Source organism: Pipistrellus kuhlii, unplaced genomic scaffold, assembly GCF_014108245.1.
Source record: "Pipistrellus kuhlii isolate mPipKuh1 unplaced genomic scaffold, mPipKuh1.p scaffold_m20_p_26, whole genome shotgun sequence".
Classification (NCBI taxonomy): domain Eukaryota; kingdom Metazoa; phylum Chordata; class Mammalia; order Chiroptera; family Vespertilionidae; genus Pipistrellus; species Pipistrellus kuhlii.
The window spans coordinates 4881867-4901292 of NW_023425525.1; the positions used below are offsets into that span (position 1 = coordinate 4881867).

A 19426-nucleotide genomic window follows, 5' to 3' on the forward strand; every position below is an offset into this window, starting at 1 on the left:
GAATGATATGGGAAGAGAATCAGGGCATTCTTAAATTCCAAATGACTGACATTCCTCAGAGTCATGACAATTAGTTTAGTAACTGCTCTTTCAATGAAGCATATTGACTCCTTCATTTTATTTACTATACTTTTGTTATAAATAAATATTTCCAGTGTCAAATTCAGTGGATTCCATAGTAAACCATTCCCCTTAAATTAATTTCCTCTATACAATCTACTTGAAAATAAGTAAGCATTTATAATTGGAGCAAACTGTGTGAGTAAAGTAGGAATGACACATCCATGCTCACGGAGAGTGTCCAATCTACTTGAGTCAGGAAAGGATGTAGTTTACTGTGGTCTAGTACAAAGCCCATGTCCTGCCTGGCTGGTGTAGCATGGTGATTGGTTGTCGACCTATGAACCAGGAGATCATGGTTCAATTCCTGGTCAGGACATGCGCCCAGGTTGTGGGCTTGATCCCCAGGGTGGGGCTTGCAGGAGGCAGTTGATATTCTCTCTCATCAATGGTGTTTCTATCTAACTCTCCCTTCCTCTCTGAAATCGATACAAATTTATTTTTAAAAAAGTAGAGATTACTCATTACTTGAGAAAGTAAGTTTTAAGGGCCAAGAACATGTAAAATTACAACAAAAGAACTACAAGAATTCCATAAGCCATTTCTGGGGAGTGGTCTCCTTGATAGGAAGTAAATTTGCAAAATGTGTGTGTAGTTCTCAGAATCTTCTGGTTTTGCTTGTGGCTAGGATTTTGGCTTCATAAAGAAGGGGTAAAAGGTGGGAGTTAGGAAGGCAGGGCAGAAATTTTTTCCTCTTTAGAGTCCAGAAATGTATGTATATTTCCTAGCAAATAGTATTGTTATATCTCATAATAATTTAGGAAGATGTTATGGACTCTGTGTGCTGCAAGTCTATGTATGTTATGAGATTTCATTCAATATATTGCAAAGGTTATATTTGTTAAAAAAATATTGCAAAATTATACCTGCTACTAAATTTTCAGGTTTTATCCCACTCAGGTTTTGAATATAACAATATTAAATGACCAGAATGTATTTTTATTCCTATAAGGCAGTGTTTCCCAAACTTCTGACATATGTGTACCCCTTCTATAATTTTCGTAACGCAGAGTACCCCTCGTACTCATGAGAACGGAGAATTAGGTGCAGCTAAGCACAGTGCAGTGCATATCCCCACCAAACTCCGGTCCAACGAGTACCCCCACCAAACTCTTCCTGTACCCCTGGGGGTACGCATACCACATTTTGTGAAACACTGCTCTAAGGAATAAAATATTATGCAGAAAACATTATGTTCCTGGTTATGTTAAATTATTTATAAAGGTTACTGAAACACAAAAAGAACCTTAGGGGGGAAATTGAGGAAATCTGAGTAAAGTATGGACTTTATTTTTTATTTTATTTTTATATTTTATTGGTTTTTTACATAGAGGAAGGGAGAGGGATAGTCAAAAATATCGGTCAGTTGCCTTCTGCACCCTCCCACTGGGGATGTGCCCATAACCAAGGTACATGCTCTTGACCGGAATTGAACCAGGACCCTTCAGTCCACAGGCTGAAGCTCTATCCACTAAACCAAACCGGTTAGGGCTGAAGTATGGACTTTAGTTAATAGTAACGCATTGATATTTGGCTCATTCATTGTGACAAATGGACCATACTAATGTAAGATACTAATAACAGGAAAAACTGGGTATGAGGTATATAGGAACTCTCTCTACTGTTTCCCGATCATTTTGTAAATATAAAACTATACTGAAAAAAGTTAGTTAAAAAAAAAAGACTAGCAGGCATATAATTGGGGGAAGTCAATGATACTCAAACTTTGGGCTTATCTCAGTCTCTCCCACATTCATGAAAAGTCTCATTTGTCCCCACACTAAGACATATGGTACCTACTCCTAAGACCAATACTCTTTTTCCTTGATTAGAATAGAGAAGGCCCGGGCTGGGTATCTCAAATAGTTAGAGCATCATCCAATATGCCAGGGTTGCAGGTTTGATGTCTGGGCAGGGCATATACAAGAAGCAACCAATGAGTGCATAAGTAAGTGGAACAAGAAATTAATGTTTCTCTCTCTAGAATCAATACATTAAGAAAAACAAAAGAACAGAGAAGGGAAAAATAAGTGTATACTTACCCTACTGCTGAATTAGGTGGTTTGGGCAACCTAGAATAAAAACAGGAAACAAATCCTAAGTTATATTAAGGACTTTTTAAAGCTTATATTTCTATTAAAATATGCTTAAGAATAAAGAAGTATCCAAATTTATTTTAAGAAAAAATATATATTTTATTGACTTTTTTTACAGAGAGGGAGAGTTAGAAACATCGACGAGAGAAACATCAATCAGCTGCCTCCTGCATACTCCTACTGGGGATGTGCCCACAACCTAGGTACATGCCCTTGACTGGAATCGAACCTGGGACCCTTGAGTCTGCAGGCCCGATGCTCTATCCACTGAGCCAAACCGGTTAGGGCGGAAGTATCCAATTTCCCAGCTACAGTGTCTTTTATATAATATTGACTTTATAATATCTTGATTGACTTTCTGGAACAATGAATAGCTGACCAGAGACATATGATGTTATCCTATCTCAGTTGTCTATTGATCATTTTTTTACCATTCTGATTACTCTAATTTCAGTCCTATTAAACACCCGTTGCGCATTTCTTATTTGCAATACAGGTAGGATAGATGCTTGTAAAGATAACAGAGCTCTTGTTCTTATTGACATTCACCCTCACAGTCAAGCGGGAGCAAGTGCTCTCTCTCAGGCAGCCTGCCACCATGCATGTGGTGCAATTCCATGACCTGAAGTGCCCTGAGTGTGACTCAGTTCTGTGTGTGCTTTGTCCTTTTGCCCAGGACTGCTGATCTCTCCACTGACAGAGAGGCTAGAACAAAACTGAACAAGGTACTGGAGGTCCGCCTTCTCTGAATCAGTTCATTTGAAGTTTGTGTATTTACTAAATATGCTGAGCCCTGCATACCAAGAAGTGATACGGCAGCCCAGGAACAAAGTTCACACTAGGCAAGGATTGTCACCCACTCTCATTGGGTTCCAGCAGTTAGTTTCAAACTATGCCAACATTTCTAAATATTGCAGGTGTGAAAAATGAACAGAATGTTAGTCTGTCAATAGTAAAAGATCAGTAAAGTTGAGTATACTCTTAATTTTTTGTTTTTCTATTTAGGAAATGGTATATTAGCCATATAATTTTATTAGTCTAGATTAGGGGTGTCGAACTCAATCAGAGAAGGGGCCAAAATCTAAAATCCAGCCTAAATCGCGGGCCGAATGGTTTACTGAACAGTCATAAACTGTCATTGTGATGGAAATGCAGCAGAGTGCAGTGATGACAGCGCGGTGCGGGCCACATTGCAAGGCCTGGCGGGACGGATTTGGCCCGCGGGCCTTGTGTTTGACACATGTGGTCTAGATTATAAACACATGATTCATATGAACTATAACATGTTTATGCCCTTCTTTGTCTGGACTCTAAGTTTGTGGGTTTGGAACTTAAAAGGCAAACAAACATGTCTTGCCTTCCGGTTATATTTCTGGTTGAGTTGGGGAACAGGGGACAATGAATATAATAACTGAAGGGATCTAGAGTTAGCAGATTGGCTATTATTTGTGAAACATTAAGTCAGCATGTAAAATTTTTCTCATGTGACACATTAGCGATGACATGGACAAGTATGTGCCTAAAATTGATTTGATTCAAAATGGAAACATTTTTTTTTAAAGAAAAAGGAAAGCTTCTAAACGACAATCCTCAAAGTTTGAAAATAAAGTGAATGAGCCCTAGCCGGTTTGGCTCACTGGATAGAGCATCGGCCTGCGGATTGAAGGGCCCAGCTTCGATTTCAGTCAAGGGCACATGCCCAAATTGTGGGCTTGATCCCCAGTAGGGGATGTGCAGAAGGCAGTCAATCAATGATTCTCATCACTGATGTTTCTATCTTTCTCTCCCTCCCCCTTCCTCTCTGAAATCAATAGAAATATATTTTTTTTAAAAAAGAAAAGAAAATAAGATGAAAAGAAAATATTCTCAGAGACACCAATTCCTTGGCCTGAATCAGTCATACTCTTACCTACTTTTCAAAGTTAACTACCGTATTTTTCGGACCATAAGACGCACTTTTCCCCCCCAGAAGTGGGGGGAAAAAGTCCCTGCGTCTTATGGTCCAAATATAGCCTACACATATACTTTAAAAAAAAAGTTTTTTACTTGCCCGGCTCTGTGTGGTCTGTGTGTGCTTGCCGGGCTCTAAAATGGTTCTAAATGCTGCTGTTTACTTTACAGGGTTGATTACATGTGTTTATGACTGTGATGTTGGGTTTTAATGCACATAAAATATTTTAGGACACTATTTGTTTCAGAATCTTTTTTTCTTCATTTCCCTTCTCTAAAAACTGGTGCGTCTTATGGTCCGAAAAATACGGTAATCCCAGAGGGATAAACAGGGCCTACTAACCACAAATATGTCTTATTGGCTCCCTCTTGTGGCTAAACTCTATATTAACTTCTTATCCAGAAATAGATTCCTAATCTGTTACAGGCAAAGAAGAGAGAGTACTTTCAGTTACTTCAATATTGTCAGTGTTTTATTTTTATTTGAAAATTAAAAAGTATGATTTTGTCTTGTATACAACAACTATTTCCAAGAGTAAAAAATAATTACTATTTATTCCTTAACTAAAAGAAACCTAAGGAATGGTCTTATTAAGACTTATTTGTAGATTATCATAATGAATGTCTCATAAAATTCCAGTTAAAATTTTTGAGGGCACTTAACATTTTCCGTGAACCTTTAAAGAAATGTAACTTTTGTATCAGATTGAGTAACGAGGTCAAAAACAGGGACATGGACCAAAGTGGCCTATTTAAATCCCTTTGAGCATTATAATCTATATTTCCTAATTTTTTCTCACTTGTTTAAATATTAGAATCAGTGGGTTTATATGTTTTATTTCTGTTATTTGTTTGGTCTTGATTTCTATCATTAATGATCTCTATAAAAAAAGGAACACTTGTATTTTCTAAAAGTTCTCATTTTGTTTTTTTCTTTTTAAGCATTTCTCATATATATAAGTCATTTTCATTTAAAAAATGTTATTTGGCCGAAACCGGTCTGGCTCAGTGGTAGAGCGTCGGTCTGCGGACTGAAAGGTCCCAGGTTCGATTCCGGTCAAGGGCATGTACCCGAGTTGCGGGCACATCCTCAGTAGGGAGTGTGCAAGAGGCAGCTGATTGATGACTCTCTCTCATCAATGTTTCTAACTCTCTCTATCCCTCTCCCTTCCTCTCTGTAAAAAATCAATAAAATATATTTAAAAAAAAATGTTATTTGGCCTTGCTGGTGTGGCTCAGTGGTTGAGTGATGACCTAAGAACCAGGAGGTCAGGGTTTGATTCTCGGTCAGGGGACATGCCCCAGTTGCGGGCTCCCTCCCCAGCAGGACGTGTCCAAGAGGCAGTCAATCATTGGTTCATTCTCATCATTGATGTGTCTATTTCTTCCTCCCTCTTCCTTCATCTATGAATTCAATCTATTTATATTAAATGACTATTATGACCCGATGACCGGCCAGTACCTATGACATGCACTGACCACCAGGAATAGACGCTCAATGCAAGAGCTGCCCCTGGTGGTTTGTGCATTTCCACAGCCAACCTCCCATGGTCCCTCCCCCCAGCCAGTGGGCCCAGATCAGTCCGATCAGGACTGGGTGAGACAGCCCTGATCGATCGCCAGGCCGAGGGCAGCCCTCCACCTGTGCATGAATTTGTGCACCAGGCCTCTAGTACAATGTAAGAAAATGTTATTTGAATTCACATAAGAAAAAGAAACCCCAAACTTACAAAGAATCATTTCCATAGATGTCACTTTTTCTGTTCTGTGTCAAATAATAGAACTGTTCAACAGGAAGCCTTCTGAAAAGAAAGAAAAAATTAAATTGAACATTTTTCCAAATTAACACAGTGTAACAGTGAGACAGGAAAAGACAAAAAGCAAATAGACTAATATAGCCATGTGTTAGGAAAATCAGTATATGAAAAGGTGGCTTTTTATTTTATATTTTATTGTTTAATCTTCACCTGAGGACATGCTTAGAGAGAGAGAGAAACATTGATTGGTTGCCTTCCATATATGCCCCAAATGGGGATTGAACCCACAGACCAGGTATGTGCCCTGATCAGGAATTGAACCAGCAATTTTAAGGTACACAGGCTGATGCTCAAACAACTGAGTCATTCCAACTGGGCAAAATGGAGGCATTTTAAATCAGTGGAGGATGATTTATTTTCAGTAAACAATGCAGAAAAATTCAATAGCTATTTGGAAAAAAATATATTTCATACTACTCACAAAGGTAGTTTCAAATGGATTAAAAGTCCAAAGAACTAGGAACAACATACAATTATTAAGATAAAATATACAAGAATTCATTTTTTTTCTTGGTGGTAGGAAAAATATTTAAAATAATATTTTTCTTTTAAAAGTAAAAAACCAAAAGGAAATACAATAATATCAAACAAAAAACTTGAAGTCAGGACAGCATAAAAAGTACAAATAAAACAGATTGGAGCCCTGGCTGGTGTGCCCCAAGAGGTCACCAGTTCAATTCCCTGTCAGGGCGCATGCCTGGGTTGCAGGCTCCGTCCCTGGTAGGGGGCATGCAGGAGGCAGCCAATCAATGTTTTTCTCTTTTTCCCTCTTCCTTCCTCTCTAAAAGTCAATAAAAACATATTTAAAATACAAAACAAAACATAGATTGGAAGAAATACTTGCAATAAAGGTATGTAGAGGATTAATATCCAGAACATAAAGAACTAATAAAATCTATATCTAAAAGATAAACAATAAAAATGGAGAAAAAATAAGAACAGAAAAAAGAAAATGTAATGTAATGGCTAATCAGAGAAATGCATTCTGATAACCAAGATACTTATTAGATGGGCAAAAATTATAGTTTGATACTATAATACAGTTGGGCAAGAGTGTGGAGAAAGGAGTACTTTTAGCCACTCCCAAGAGAATATAAAGCACTTGAGGTCTATCTACTAAAATTGTGTATGAGCTCAAACTGGCCTGTACAAACATATTCATTACCTATAGTTAATGCAAAAAAAATTATGAGACTGGCTAAGTAATCTATGATGTATCTATGCTGCGGGACACTGAGAAATTAAAAAGAATGAGATTGATCTGTATTTATCATCTCTAGATTATATAGAGATAAAAAGAACTAACTTACCTAATATTATATATCAAATGTATCCACATATAAAATAATGCCATATATTTTCAACGGGTGCCCATATAATTCTGTAAACTAAAGGTGTGAAAGGAGGTGCAGGGTAGTGGTGACTGCAATTCTCTCCAGGAAGGAGACTGGGATTGGTGGGGTGGTGGTCAAAAGAGATTGGACCTTTTAGATTTTTTTCCAGGTTCACAGCAGAGTAGGGAGGAAGTTTTTAGACAGGCATCCTGTCTTTGGGGAAACTACTTATTGGTAATTGGTTCAGAGCACGTGCCACACTTTTTAGGACAACACTCAGCCATAACTGTATAATATTTCACACTACTCAAAAAGATAATTTCTGACGGGTTAAAAATCTAAGGAAGTGAGAGAAATACATAAATATTACAATAAAATAGACAAGAATGTATTTTTTTCTTGATGGTAGGAAAAAATTTTTAAATACGATTTTTCTTTTAAAAGTCGAAAACATCTATTAGTTGTCTCCCACAACTAACTGCCCTGAGCAGGAATTGAACCCGTGACCCTTAAGAGTATGAGAGGAAGCTCCAACCTAGCCACACCTGCCAAAGAGGCAAGGGTTGAATCTAAAAGGTGCACTGATCCTCCCAGATTTGCAGATGGTAGAACAGCCTATGGGAGATTCGGTTATGGTTGAGTGTTGTCCTCAGTGGCACATGCTCTGAACCACTGACCAGTAGTTTCCCCCAATGACAGAATGCCTGGCCTAAAACACAGGGTGTAAGTGGGAGCTGCCTCTGACTGCTTTCTTTCTGTTACACTTGAGAGCTAAATTTTACTTCCTGCACAGCCCCTTGGGCTATGCTGGTTTAGAGGTCAAGAGAGCACTGCTTCCTTCAAGAGAACACAACAGTGGTCCCAGTGAACTGGAAGTTGAACTGATGATGTGGTAATTGGGGCTCCTTTTGACTCTGGAGAAAACAGGGAAGAAAGGACGGTACCAAACAGGCTTGGATGATTGATCCTTCACATGAAGGGCAAGAGGACTGCTGCTATACAATGAATGGGGGAAAGGAGTCTTTCTGGACATAAATAATCTTTGGACACCTCCTAGTATTGCTTCCAGAGGCATAGAATTAGTGGGATGCTATAGCAGCCTCACCCTAAGAGCTTAGATCTCTCAGGAACAGAATCTGGCGTTGTCCCACCAGGTGATGAACTACCAGCTCATGTATTGGCTGAGGGCAAGGGAACTTGGAATGGGTAGCGGATGAAGGAAATTATAACACAAATTATAACACAAATTATAGTCACAGCCCATATTTTCTTCCTTGTTGTGTCCTATATATACTTTTATATATTAACCTATTTTTACTTTTTCCTTATTATTTCATATAGGGTGTGCTGGTGATAGGTTTATTAAATGCATACATGTGGACCATCGTGACAAGATTATGACTGATCTGGACAGGAGTGAATGTACAGAGAGATCCTACACTTGGAGCTGCATGCAGGAACTGATGAGATGGTGGGTCTTCCCTTTGGGGAGGTGAGCACATTTTCATTTGTCTGCTTTTTATTGCTTTACTTGGGCTTTGAAATGGTCATTGGCCGCCACATGTTCCTGTTGTTACTGTTTCTCTCTCTAGCTGTGACTTGTCTTTCCTAATTTAACTGCTTTAGAACAACAAGCTAGTTAGCTAGATTGTTGGTAAACTAGGTAACCAAGATTGTTAGAGAAAGCGGGAGTAAGTAAGCTGTGTGTGAAGGTTTGGTTTGATGGATTTTATTTTTAATAAATTTCATAATTTTTAGCAAATAATTCATGTGACATTATATTTACTGCTCAGATTTATCTTTGCTTTCTCTTCAGTTTTAACCCGTTTTACATAAAGTTGCTGAGTGACTTTAAGATTTATAAATGATTACTGAGATATCTTAATAACTGAAAACAATGCCCAATAGATTCTAATAACTACAGATTCATGAACAAATTAAAAATCAAAAGTTCCAAAAATTCAAGAACATCTGTACACATTAGGCCAGCTATTTGCTCAAGCAAAAACATTTTTAATTAGCTCTCAGGATATTCCCATTTAGTTTTAAAATGAGATTAGCAAGGGAATTAAACTAATCAAAATTTCTGATAATAATACTTGAACATCTCTTAAGGACAGGAGACATCCATAAACACCGATTTTTTTTTTTTTTTTCTGACTTTACAATTAGATATTATATAATTAGTTTTTCCATCTGTGTCTTCTTATAAATAGTCAAAGAAATAAGTCTGGAGGCAGATTTAAATTAGAAAGGGCTCACAATAGAAATAAAAATGAGTAATAAATATTGAATACCTTTGCGTGAAAGGCAGAAACTTACTTACCTTGGCCAGGTATCTCCACCAAACCCATAGTGCTGATGTCCCTTGCCCATGGCAAGTGGAGGTTCCCCTTTTGGCCTGTGTTCCTCAGGGAGTGAAATGGGTACCATCCCACCATATTCCTTGTCGGCTCCCCATGGATGCCTGTGTTGTTGGAGCGACTCCCTCATTTGCTGATACCTGTGAAAAAAGAGAGTCTTTTAAAATAGCTTCAGTGTGGAATACCATGGTCTGAATGTCTGTGTCCCCCCAAATTCTTATGTTGAAATCCTCATGCCCAATGTGGTGATATTAAGGAGGCCCCACCTAGGCTAGGTCATGAAGGCGAAGCCCTCATGAATGGGACGAACATTCTTATACAAGGTACCCAGAGAGCTTGCTAGCTTTCCCGCCTTGTGAAGATGCAGCAAGAGGGTGCCAGTGGTGACCAGCAAGAAGGCTCTCACCAGAACGTGAGCCTGCTGGTGCGCGGTCCTGGACTTCCAGCCTCCAACACTGTGAGAAACACATGTTGGTTGTTTAGGAGTTACCCAGCTACCTCGTCTGCGGTCACTGGTTAGAGCTGCCCAAATGGCTCAGACAGACAACTAAAATTCCTATAGCTTCAAAACTGTTTTTAGATTATATCTTCAGATTACAGAATTCTCAGTGCTGGGGAGATGATGATAGATACTGGTTACTTAGGCATCATTGGACTGCTGAGGGAATGAGGTTAAATTCCTGAGGGCTTACAGATTACCTGTGTGTTATGCTTTTTTTTCAACAATAGTTGTAGCATGTATGCTTACATGTTCTAAAAGTTTTTATTGAGCTATAACTCACATGCCATATAATTCATCCATTTAAAGTGTACAATGAAGTTGTTTTTAGTGGATTCACAAATATGTCACTTTGCAGAATTTTGAACATTACATTCCAATCTTAGGAGGCTTAATTTAGCCAGCAGTGATTATTGGAAGGCATGATTAAAGGAAAGCTCAGAACAAAGATACTTTAATTTTTAGTTGGCAGAGTGCTAATAGTCAAAAAATATTTAGTAATCGGAAAGCAATGGAATGAATCCAGAAACAAAATGGGAACGTATAATGAAATCTGAAGCAATTATCAAGGCACTTCCTTAATTAATATGTTTGTCTCCCTAATGAGCTAGACAACTTGCTAGAGCAACCATGTTAAACTTGCGGCCCACGGGCCGCTTGCAGCAAACATTTTTGCAAACAAATATTTTTGCGGCCCAGCCAATATAACAGTATATAAGAAACATTTTAATAAAAATTTTGTAACTTAATTTTTACAATATCCTGTTAAACATAATTATTAATGACGAACTACAGCATTCATTAATGACTGATTACTATAATTCATTTCCCTTACATGAATTCATTTCCCTTACATGCCATACATGCATACACCATTTCTCTCCACTAATACCAGCAGTGAATATTTTAGCAGCTGATTGCCACATCATTAGTCTTGTACTGACTTGTTTGGTGTGGACAACAGGAAATGTTTCGCTTTCGGAGAAGAAGAAAAATAGGTTTATTTGCGTTATGCTGATTAATTTGTGCAGTTATTCAGTGTCTGAGAAGTTAATGTTCAAGAAAAAATATTACTTTTTATTAAAATGTTCTATTTTATGTTAACGATTACTCATTTATTTCAGCTCTTTGTATTCAGTATGTCTCTATCAAAATAAACTTACACTTCTATGAAAATTGAAGCTATCATTTTTTTTTTTTTTTGCGGCTCACATAAACTTAAACCTTGTTTATTTGGCCCTTAGCCTTTGAGTTTGGCATGCTTGTGCTAGAGATCAAAAGATGTCAACTGAATGGAAAAAGGATATAGACATCTGTGATTCTTAATAGCTGTACCTATCATTCTTAAATTTTCATCAATCAGCTGCCTCCTGCACACCCCCTCCTGGGGATGTGCCCATAACCAAGGTACATGCCTTTAACTGGAATTGAACCTGGGACCCTTGAGTCCACAGGTCGATGCTTTATCCACTGAGCCAAACCATTTAGGGCCAATCAGTGTTCTCTTGATGACATTTTCCAGAGCAGTTCCGAATAACAACATTGAGAGGAAAGCCAACTTCTCATTCTGTAAGCTGCCCAGCTGATTGTTAAGAGGGAGTTAACAGGAGGGGTTCTGAGAATAGGTGATCATCCTGACTTTCCCACTTGCTTTCTCTTTTACTCCATGGAACTATGAAAGGAAAGAAGTCCATGGAGTAAAAGAGAAAGCAAGTTTTAGTAATTAGAAGCCAGGAATGTGTTTAATTTTATAAAATGTGTTTAATTTTATAATCAGTTAACAAAAAGCAATTACTTTCTCAAAGATGCTTCTTTTACATTTCATCCAGTTAAAGGGTTTTGGAGCCGATTATAAATCAACCATAAGATCATTCAGATAGAAGGAATCAGTGGAAAGCCTTAGAGGAGTATTTTTGAGGGGATAAAAATCAATCAGATTAGGCAGCCCTAAATTCCTACTCCGAAACCTTTTGGCTAAGGATAAAACCTCACAATGCTGCTTTTGAGCCAGGGTCAACTGCTCATCCCCAGATCACACATGATCTGCTAAAGGTTCTCCGTGCCTCAGGGGAAGAAGCGCTGTCTAATCTGATGGCCCTTGGAGCTAAGAAGGAATTTGGAGCTGACAACCACTTTTTGGAATCAGGTTAATAGTAGAAAAGAAGGTACAGCAAGGACTACCTCAGTACAAGTGAGCTGAGCCCTCTTTCCACAAATGTGACAATATTCCTTTTCATTTAGTGAAAATAGTTTACAAAAAAACACATTGAATATGATCTTTAAATTAAAAAAAAAATAGAACATGATGAGAACATGTTAACAGCGGTCATTTCTAGATAAAGTACAGAGGTATTCTGTACAAAGGAAGGATATAATTTTTCTTTCTGTCAAACAATAGAAAATTTGTTTCCTTAACAGATTTCCATGATTTCTAAAGTATTCAAAAGGAATGTGTTAGTTTTATAATGAAGAAAAAAGCCTTGTTTCCTTTTCATATAAAGAGCATGTTTACAGACCGGAACAGATCTATGCAAGATCAAGATGGTGAAAGCTGAGATGGAAGAAGAAAGAAGAGTCAAGTGTGTTGAGAGCCAGTGTTTAGCCTGACAAAGGGAACTCTTTGAGGACCAAAAGAATCTTCACACTCTTGAAGGGCTGCTATCATGGAGATGACCGATTTTTCTTATTTTGCGTGGCTTCAGAGCGAAGAACCAGGGTCAAGAGATGAAAATTACAAGGAGGGAAATTTTGCTGGTAGGAAGAAAATCTAACAATCAGAAGCATTCTTAATGAAGAGGTGTTAAAGAAATAATTCTAAATGGAGTGAAATTAAAAAAATAAAAACAAACAAAACAAAGAAATAAAATAACCACACAGGCTAGTTTTCACCATCCAAGTGTGCAATTTCCCCACCCCCTCAAAGTAATTCAAATAAGCACAAGACAGAAATGCTGGCACTAAGATCTTGGAAAATTTGTTTTACCTAATATTTCACATATAAAATGGTAATAGTAATAGTGCTATCTTTTAGTGTTGTGAGGATTAAAAAAGAATCCTATAAATAAAAGCCTAATATGCTAGGTGTCTGGTTGTTCAACCAATCAAAGCGTAATATGCTAATGATATGCTAAGGCTGCTCAACTGCTCGCTATGACATGCACTGACCACTGGGGGCAGACAATTGACTGGTTGACCAGTAGCTATGATGTGCACTGACCACCAAGGGGCAGATGTTTCGACTGGTAGGGTGGGGCTGATTGGGACTGAGCCAGACAGGCCAGGCATGCCCTGGATCCCTCTCAGTCCTCTCTGGCCTACCAATCTCCTGTTTCTTCCCCAGCCCCAATCATGCACTTGCAATCTGAGACCTCTTGAGGGATGTCAGAGACTAGTTTTGGCCTGATCCTGCAGGCCAGGCCGAGGGACCCCACTGGTGTACGAATTCGTGCACCAGACCTCTAGTTATTACATAAAAAGCATTTGGTAGAGTGCCCACACAAGGTAGTGACTCATTATATAATAGATGCAATTTTAATCATAATCTGCAATTATTGTGTTACAGGAAATTTGGTAAAGATGCAACTATGAACAAGATGCTGGGAGTATTTTTAACCAGATTGTGTTATAGAATAAAAATGTTCGAAACAGATTAATTTTCAAATGTAGGAACCAATCATCCTAGAGTTTTATAATGCAATGGATGAATTTGATATCTACCTTTTTAAAATACACACCGAATTAATTTTTATCACGTTCTTAACAAATGTGAGCACTTTAAAGTTTAGGTTAACTGTCATGTTATGCTTTCCCAATCATGTAATAAACAGAAAGCCCATCATTTTAAGTGTTTCTCCCCCCCCTCCCCCCCTTACATATACAAACATATTAAAACCCTTTTACATTGTTTTGTTTTCTCTAGTCTGTGTTTTACCCGTCCTCGGAGGCAGTCGGGCGGGCAGGTGTTTGCAGTGGAGTGTGCACTTCATTGGAGTAGAAGGTGTCTGACAGTTGGTTAGCTCCCTCCCGCTGCCTGCAGCAGTGGGGCCTATGGTGGACCACCCGCATGCTTCTTGGCTAACAAGGCACACTCTGGAAGAGAAACGGAGGGCACACTTGAGCTGGCCGTGGGTGACCCGGTCACTGTCACAATGACCCTCCCTCCGGGCAGCCAGGAAACGAGCTTTGCTAAATGGTTCCCCCCAACGCTGCGGGGGCCCCGGGGGCTTCCTTCCTCCCCCATGGCCCTCTGTGGGCCCTCAGGTGGCACATCCATAACCACCAAGGACATCAGTCTCATCGGAAACAGAGTGGAAGATGTTCCTGAGCAGCGTGAACACCTGTACAAGGCCTCTGCTCCGCGGACCAAGGCTGAAATCCAATGCTTGCCTCCGACGGAGCCCTAACTGTTGGGGAAAACCTAGCTGATCAGCGCGCCCCCCACGGCCCTCCTAAAGAGCAGGGGGGCCCGTTATTCCACGGAATCCGCAGCTGTGCTTCCGAAGGCTTCGGGTATCCCGAACGAGGGAAGCCTTTTGCAGAGCGGGACCCCGAAGGGTGCGACTCCCACCCCTCCCGCAGGCCTGGAGGGGGACCCCAAGGAGGCGCCCCGGCGAGGACCCCGGGCCCCGGGAGGGAGCCGAGGTGGCGCCTCCGGGCATCGGACGCACCTGGGACATCGGCCTCCCCTTCCCTCCCCAGAGCTGGCGGCCGCGCGGGGCGTGGAATCCCGCCGCGGTCCGCACCTGCGGCCCCGGGGAGCTTGCGGGCAGGTGCGGAGAGGCGGGGAGAGACCGCGGGGCCCGGGGCGGGGCCGCGGGCGCCTGTGACGGCGGCCGTGACCGCGGCGCTAGGTGACGCATTCTGGCGGGCGGCAGCCACCGTGCGGCGCCGGGACCTAGGCCGTCGGAAGCGGAGCCGGAAGTGAGGAGAGAGGCCCCGAAGCCCAGCCCCGAGGAGAGAAGGGCTTATCCGCCGCCCCAGCCCTCGGCAGGGCCCCGCCTCGCCTCTCCCTCCTCCCCGCAGGGCGCCCTCTGGCGGCGGCATCACTTTCTCCTTCGAGGGCTGTCTGTCCAATTTCTCAGAAATCCACCTAACCTCATTGCCAGTCCTGTTTTCAGGCTCTCCTTAAGTTCCTGTTTTCAGGACCTCCTTAAGTTCTCGCCTATCAAATACCCTGTCAGCTCAGTCCATTTCAAGTACCCAGCTTTCCATACTTTAACCTTCACCCTAAACCTAACCCTAATGATTGGAATGAAAAAGGAAGGAGGGGAAGTAGAGATAGTGAGTACAGTCAACACTTAAATTTTTCTGTGAATGGAAGCAGAGAAATCAGGCTGGAACTGGCGTTAATGTGGGGTCAAGGGAGGCCTTTTTTTTTTTTTTTTTTTTTTTTCCTAACGGGAGGTATTGCAGAATGTTTGCTAATGGGAATGATTCAGTAGAACAGGAAAAAAAAAAGTGATGATGCAACAGTCCCAAAGATTTCCAAAATAAATAACCCCGCTTCTCAAAGCTCTTAGATTCCAGGACGTGTGCTTTCCCACCTGCTGCTCTACCACCTGGAGTCTAACTGGTGAGGGTCCCAGATTTAGAGCTGGTGGGAGGCAACCACAGGCAATACATGAACTTTCATGTCCAAGTTTCTCTTATACATTATTACCTTATTATACATGACATTTCACAATAGGATTTTAAAAATGAATCTTTATTTTAAAACACTTAAAATTATAGTGCTATATCTAGTTCAATAAGAGGAATTGTACCATCAATTAAACGGTAGCTAAACTAAGAAGAAGTCAATCACACTTACTTGAAAGAGAAAACAATGCAGATGTCCTATTGTGGTTGTGGTGTTCAAGACCCAGCTGTTGTGGAAAGGTGGTTAAACTTGCAGGTGACCCTGGATTCTTGAGCTTTTATTCCATAACCCTCCTCCTTCCTGGTCTCATGATCTGGGGGATTCCCTGACACATTCGGTCCTCTGTGGAGAAAAAGGACCATCTGGGAAAGGCTGGGACTTGGACTCAACCTTGTCCAGCATTTGCCTGTTGCAATCTTTCCTTAACTCGATGAATTTTCAGTTGACAAGGCTGTGTTCCAGTTTCCTTGAGGTTGTGTTTATATATTGATTTTTTACAGAGGGATAGAGAGCTAGAAACATCAATGAGAGAGAAACATCGACCAGCTGCCTCTTGCACACCCCCTACCTAGGATGTGCCCGCGACCAATGTACATTCCCTTGACCAGAATCGAACCTGAGACATTTCAGTCCGCAGACCGATGCTCTACCACTGAGCCAAACCAGTTTCGGCATAATGCTTTCTTTTTCTTTTTCTTTCTTTCTTTCTTTTTTAATATATTTTCTTGATTTTTTACAGAGAGGAAGAGAGAGGGATAGGGAGCTAGAAACGACGATAAGAGAGAATCATTGATCAGCTGCCTCTTGCATGCCCTCCACTGGGGATGTGCCCACAACCAAGGTACATGCCCTTGACCGGAATCGAACCCGGGACCTTTCAGTCCGCAGACCGACGCTCTATCCATTGAGCCAAACTGGTTTTGGCTTGAGGTTGTGTTTTTTTTTTTTTTTTTTTTTTTTTTTTTTTTTTTTTTTTTCCACAGAACGTTGTCTCCTTTCTACAGAAGTGCTTCTCTCTAATTTCTTGCTCATGCATTCCGCCATCCCATACAGGTTGCAAATCTTCACCCCAAAGGGCCTGACAGTCACTGGCTTGTGTCATTGGTCCATTATTCTCACTACACCAATTCTTTCACAGACTTCTTCAAAGTCAGAACCCTTTTGCCTAGCACCTTCACAATTCTTAAAGTGTGTCATCTCTTTAATATCAAAACCACCACCACGACACTTACCAGCATCTTCCAGGGAAATGCATAGAGATGTGGGACTGTCTCGAGCTTTCAGGAATCACCAGCAGAACACTGCACAGGTACTCCAGGACTGGCTGAAAGGTGAATGCATGGCAGGCAGTTGGCCCTCTGCTGGTATTGCAAGGGTTCAGGAAGCCCCAGTTTGGGAGCCATTAATGCTGGTGTTCTTGTTCCAGTATTACAAAGGGTTCAGCAATCTGGAGAGAGGCTGTGTGTAGATTAAATAAGAGTCCAGATTCAAAAGATAATTTTGAAAGGCATTGGGAGTCAGAGGAACTTCAGCTAAAGGAGCTAAAGGTTTCTCCTTGTCTCAGGACCCTTGCTTTTTATTAACACAATTTGTTCTAGGGCAAGGTGGAGATAATACACTTCAAAGGGTAGGGTACAGAAGCATTATAAGATTGGGGAACTAGTTTACTGAGGTTCAGGTGTTTAGCCAACAGGAGGCAATAACATGTAGATTAAGATGCCCTGAGCTGTCTGGCAGCAAGCAATCATCCTATTCAGGTTTTGGGGAAGTGCCTTCCAGCTGTTTCAACAGGTGATTATCCCAGTGTAATTTTAATAGTGTCCCTTTCACCCTCATAAGTGTTCCAGTTGTCTCTGGTTTTGAGCCTGGTGAGTGCTGCTGAGGCAGCATGAGCATCTCCTGATAGGGTGTGAGCCGTGTCAGGCACAGTGGGGCTGGGATGAGCAGGAGTGGCGGGTGGCGTTGGACTTCGGGTTTTGGCCCAATCCCTGCAGGCCACCCAGAGGGACCTCACCCATGCACAACTTTGTGCACCGGGCCTCCAGTAGGAATATAATACAGAATGCTTTCTCTTCTACGGCTAGCCCTGATTGCTTCATTAGTCCAAAAGAAGTGACACTGGTACCTTGTGCAACCACCAGCTTTTCGGTCCCACTGTGCTGCGCTTATTAGTATTAGAGTGAAAAGTGGGGAAGGCGGGTTTGTTTAGGCTAAGAACCAAGACTTCAGAAGGGATTTATTGTCTTGGGCAAGGTCATACATAACCCTGGTAAAGGTTTGATTGGCAAGTGAAAGGCTCATGCATCAGAGAAGTCGCTGACTTCAGTGATGTATAACCCCTGGCTCCATGCCTCCTCCATTCCTCTCTCAGGCTGCCATCTTTGCCCTCTTGCTGCCCTCCAATGTAGGACATGGCCAAGATTGACAGAGAGAGAAGGTTGAAGGGCAGTTGTTAAAATGTCACCTCTCCAGACTGAAATCCAAATGGTTTAATTTACCATGATGTGTTTTAATAAATGAGAGTGAAAACCGAAGAGGTTGTGGTTTCTAATCAAACAAAGTAATGCTTTAGCTACTGAAAGGCGGATGGTTTAATTGGTAGGGAAACACATGTTAATTAGATAAAAAAGATATAGTAAGAGGAAACTAAAAACATATTTGCCACAGTTAGATCTATAGCTGGTTTGTGGTAAAAGAAGACACACATGGAAGTTACGGAGTCAGATGTTAATATTTTAATCTATTGCTTTGTAACTTCAGTGACTGTTTTAGTTTTATAATAAAAACAACCTTGCATTTCACTGCAGATACTTTAACATAGAAACAATATTACTGGTTCTCAGTCACAGTGGGTTTTGTTCTGTTTGAATACTCTGCCTTTCCTGAGGATGTACTGATTTCTTGATGATAATAACCCTTAACCTCAGAGCTAGACTCAGGCTGCAAAAATGATGTGTACTTTTGCCTTCTGTATACTGTTGAATTTAGGCGATTGCATGTTAGTTTAACATTTTTAAGTGGTTAACTGAGTCTTAGGTGTACAGTATATTCTATAGAATATAACCAGAGGATCTCAGAGAATTTTTGTGGTGGTGGTTATTGTTTTGATCAAAGAATGGTCAAAGGATTTAAAATTGGTTAAGTACAAATGTGAAGCATTTTCTGCCCACTAGTGGTAAAAAGTAGTTTTGCAATATTGGTTACATTTCACTGTTTTAAATTATAAGGGAAAAGCTACATGCTTAAATTATAAGTGGTTTGAAAATTATAGAGGTACATTACTATAGCTAATTGGTATTGTTGCATATTTTAAGAAAAATACACAATATTTTTATGTTTATTAACTACAATATACTAATGCCGGGAAATCTTTCAAGAAGTAAAATAAATTTTGAGATAATTTTTCTTTGGGATTAAATAGTATTTCTCTACCTCTACAAAGAGTATTAATTCAACATTAATCTCATTATAATTTAATTTCACTCCTGATTCTAGTTGTGACTTTCCTATTTGACTCCTTTTATATGTTAGTTTCTATATTTAGGAGAATAATGGGCAATACTTCCCATTTCCTAAGCTACACATAGGAATAAATGTATTACACGAGTG

General features: G+C 40.4%; 1 protein-coding gene across 1 annotated transcript in view; it reads right to left on the minus strand.

Moving 5' to 3' along the window:
- CUNH7orf31 (chromosome unknown C7orf31 homolog) overlaps positions 1 to 15069 on the minus strand; it is a 24569-nt gene extending 9500 nt beyond the window's left edge. The window contains exons 1-5 of the mRNA XM_045587204.1: positions 14845 to 15069; positions 14111 to 14266; positions 9644 to 9820; positions 5897 to 5968; positions 2163 to 2192 (exon numbers count right to left, since the gene is read on the minus strand). Of these exons, the coding sequence (XP_045443160.1) occupies positions 2163 to 2192; positions 5897 to 5968; positions 9644 to 9820; positions 14111 to 14244 (413 nt within the window). The 5' untranslated portion in view covers positions 14245 to 14266; positions 14845 to 15069. The remainder of the gene's footprint in view (positions 1 to 2162; positions 2193 to 5896; positions 5969 to 9643; positions 9821 to 14110; positions 14267 to 14844) is intronic.
- Between the last annotated feature and the right edge of the window lie 4357 nt (positions 15070 to 19426).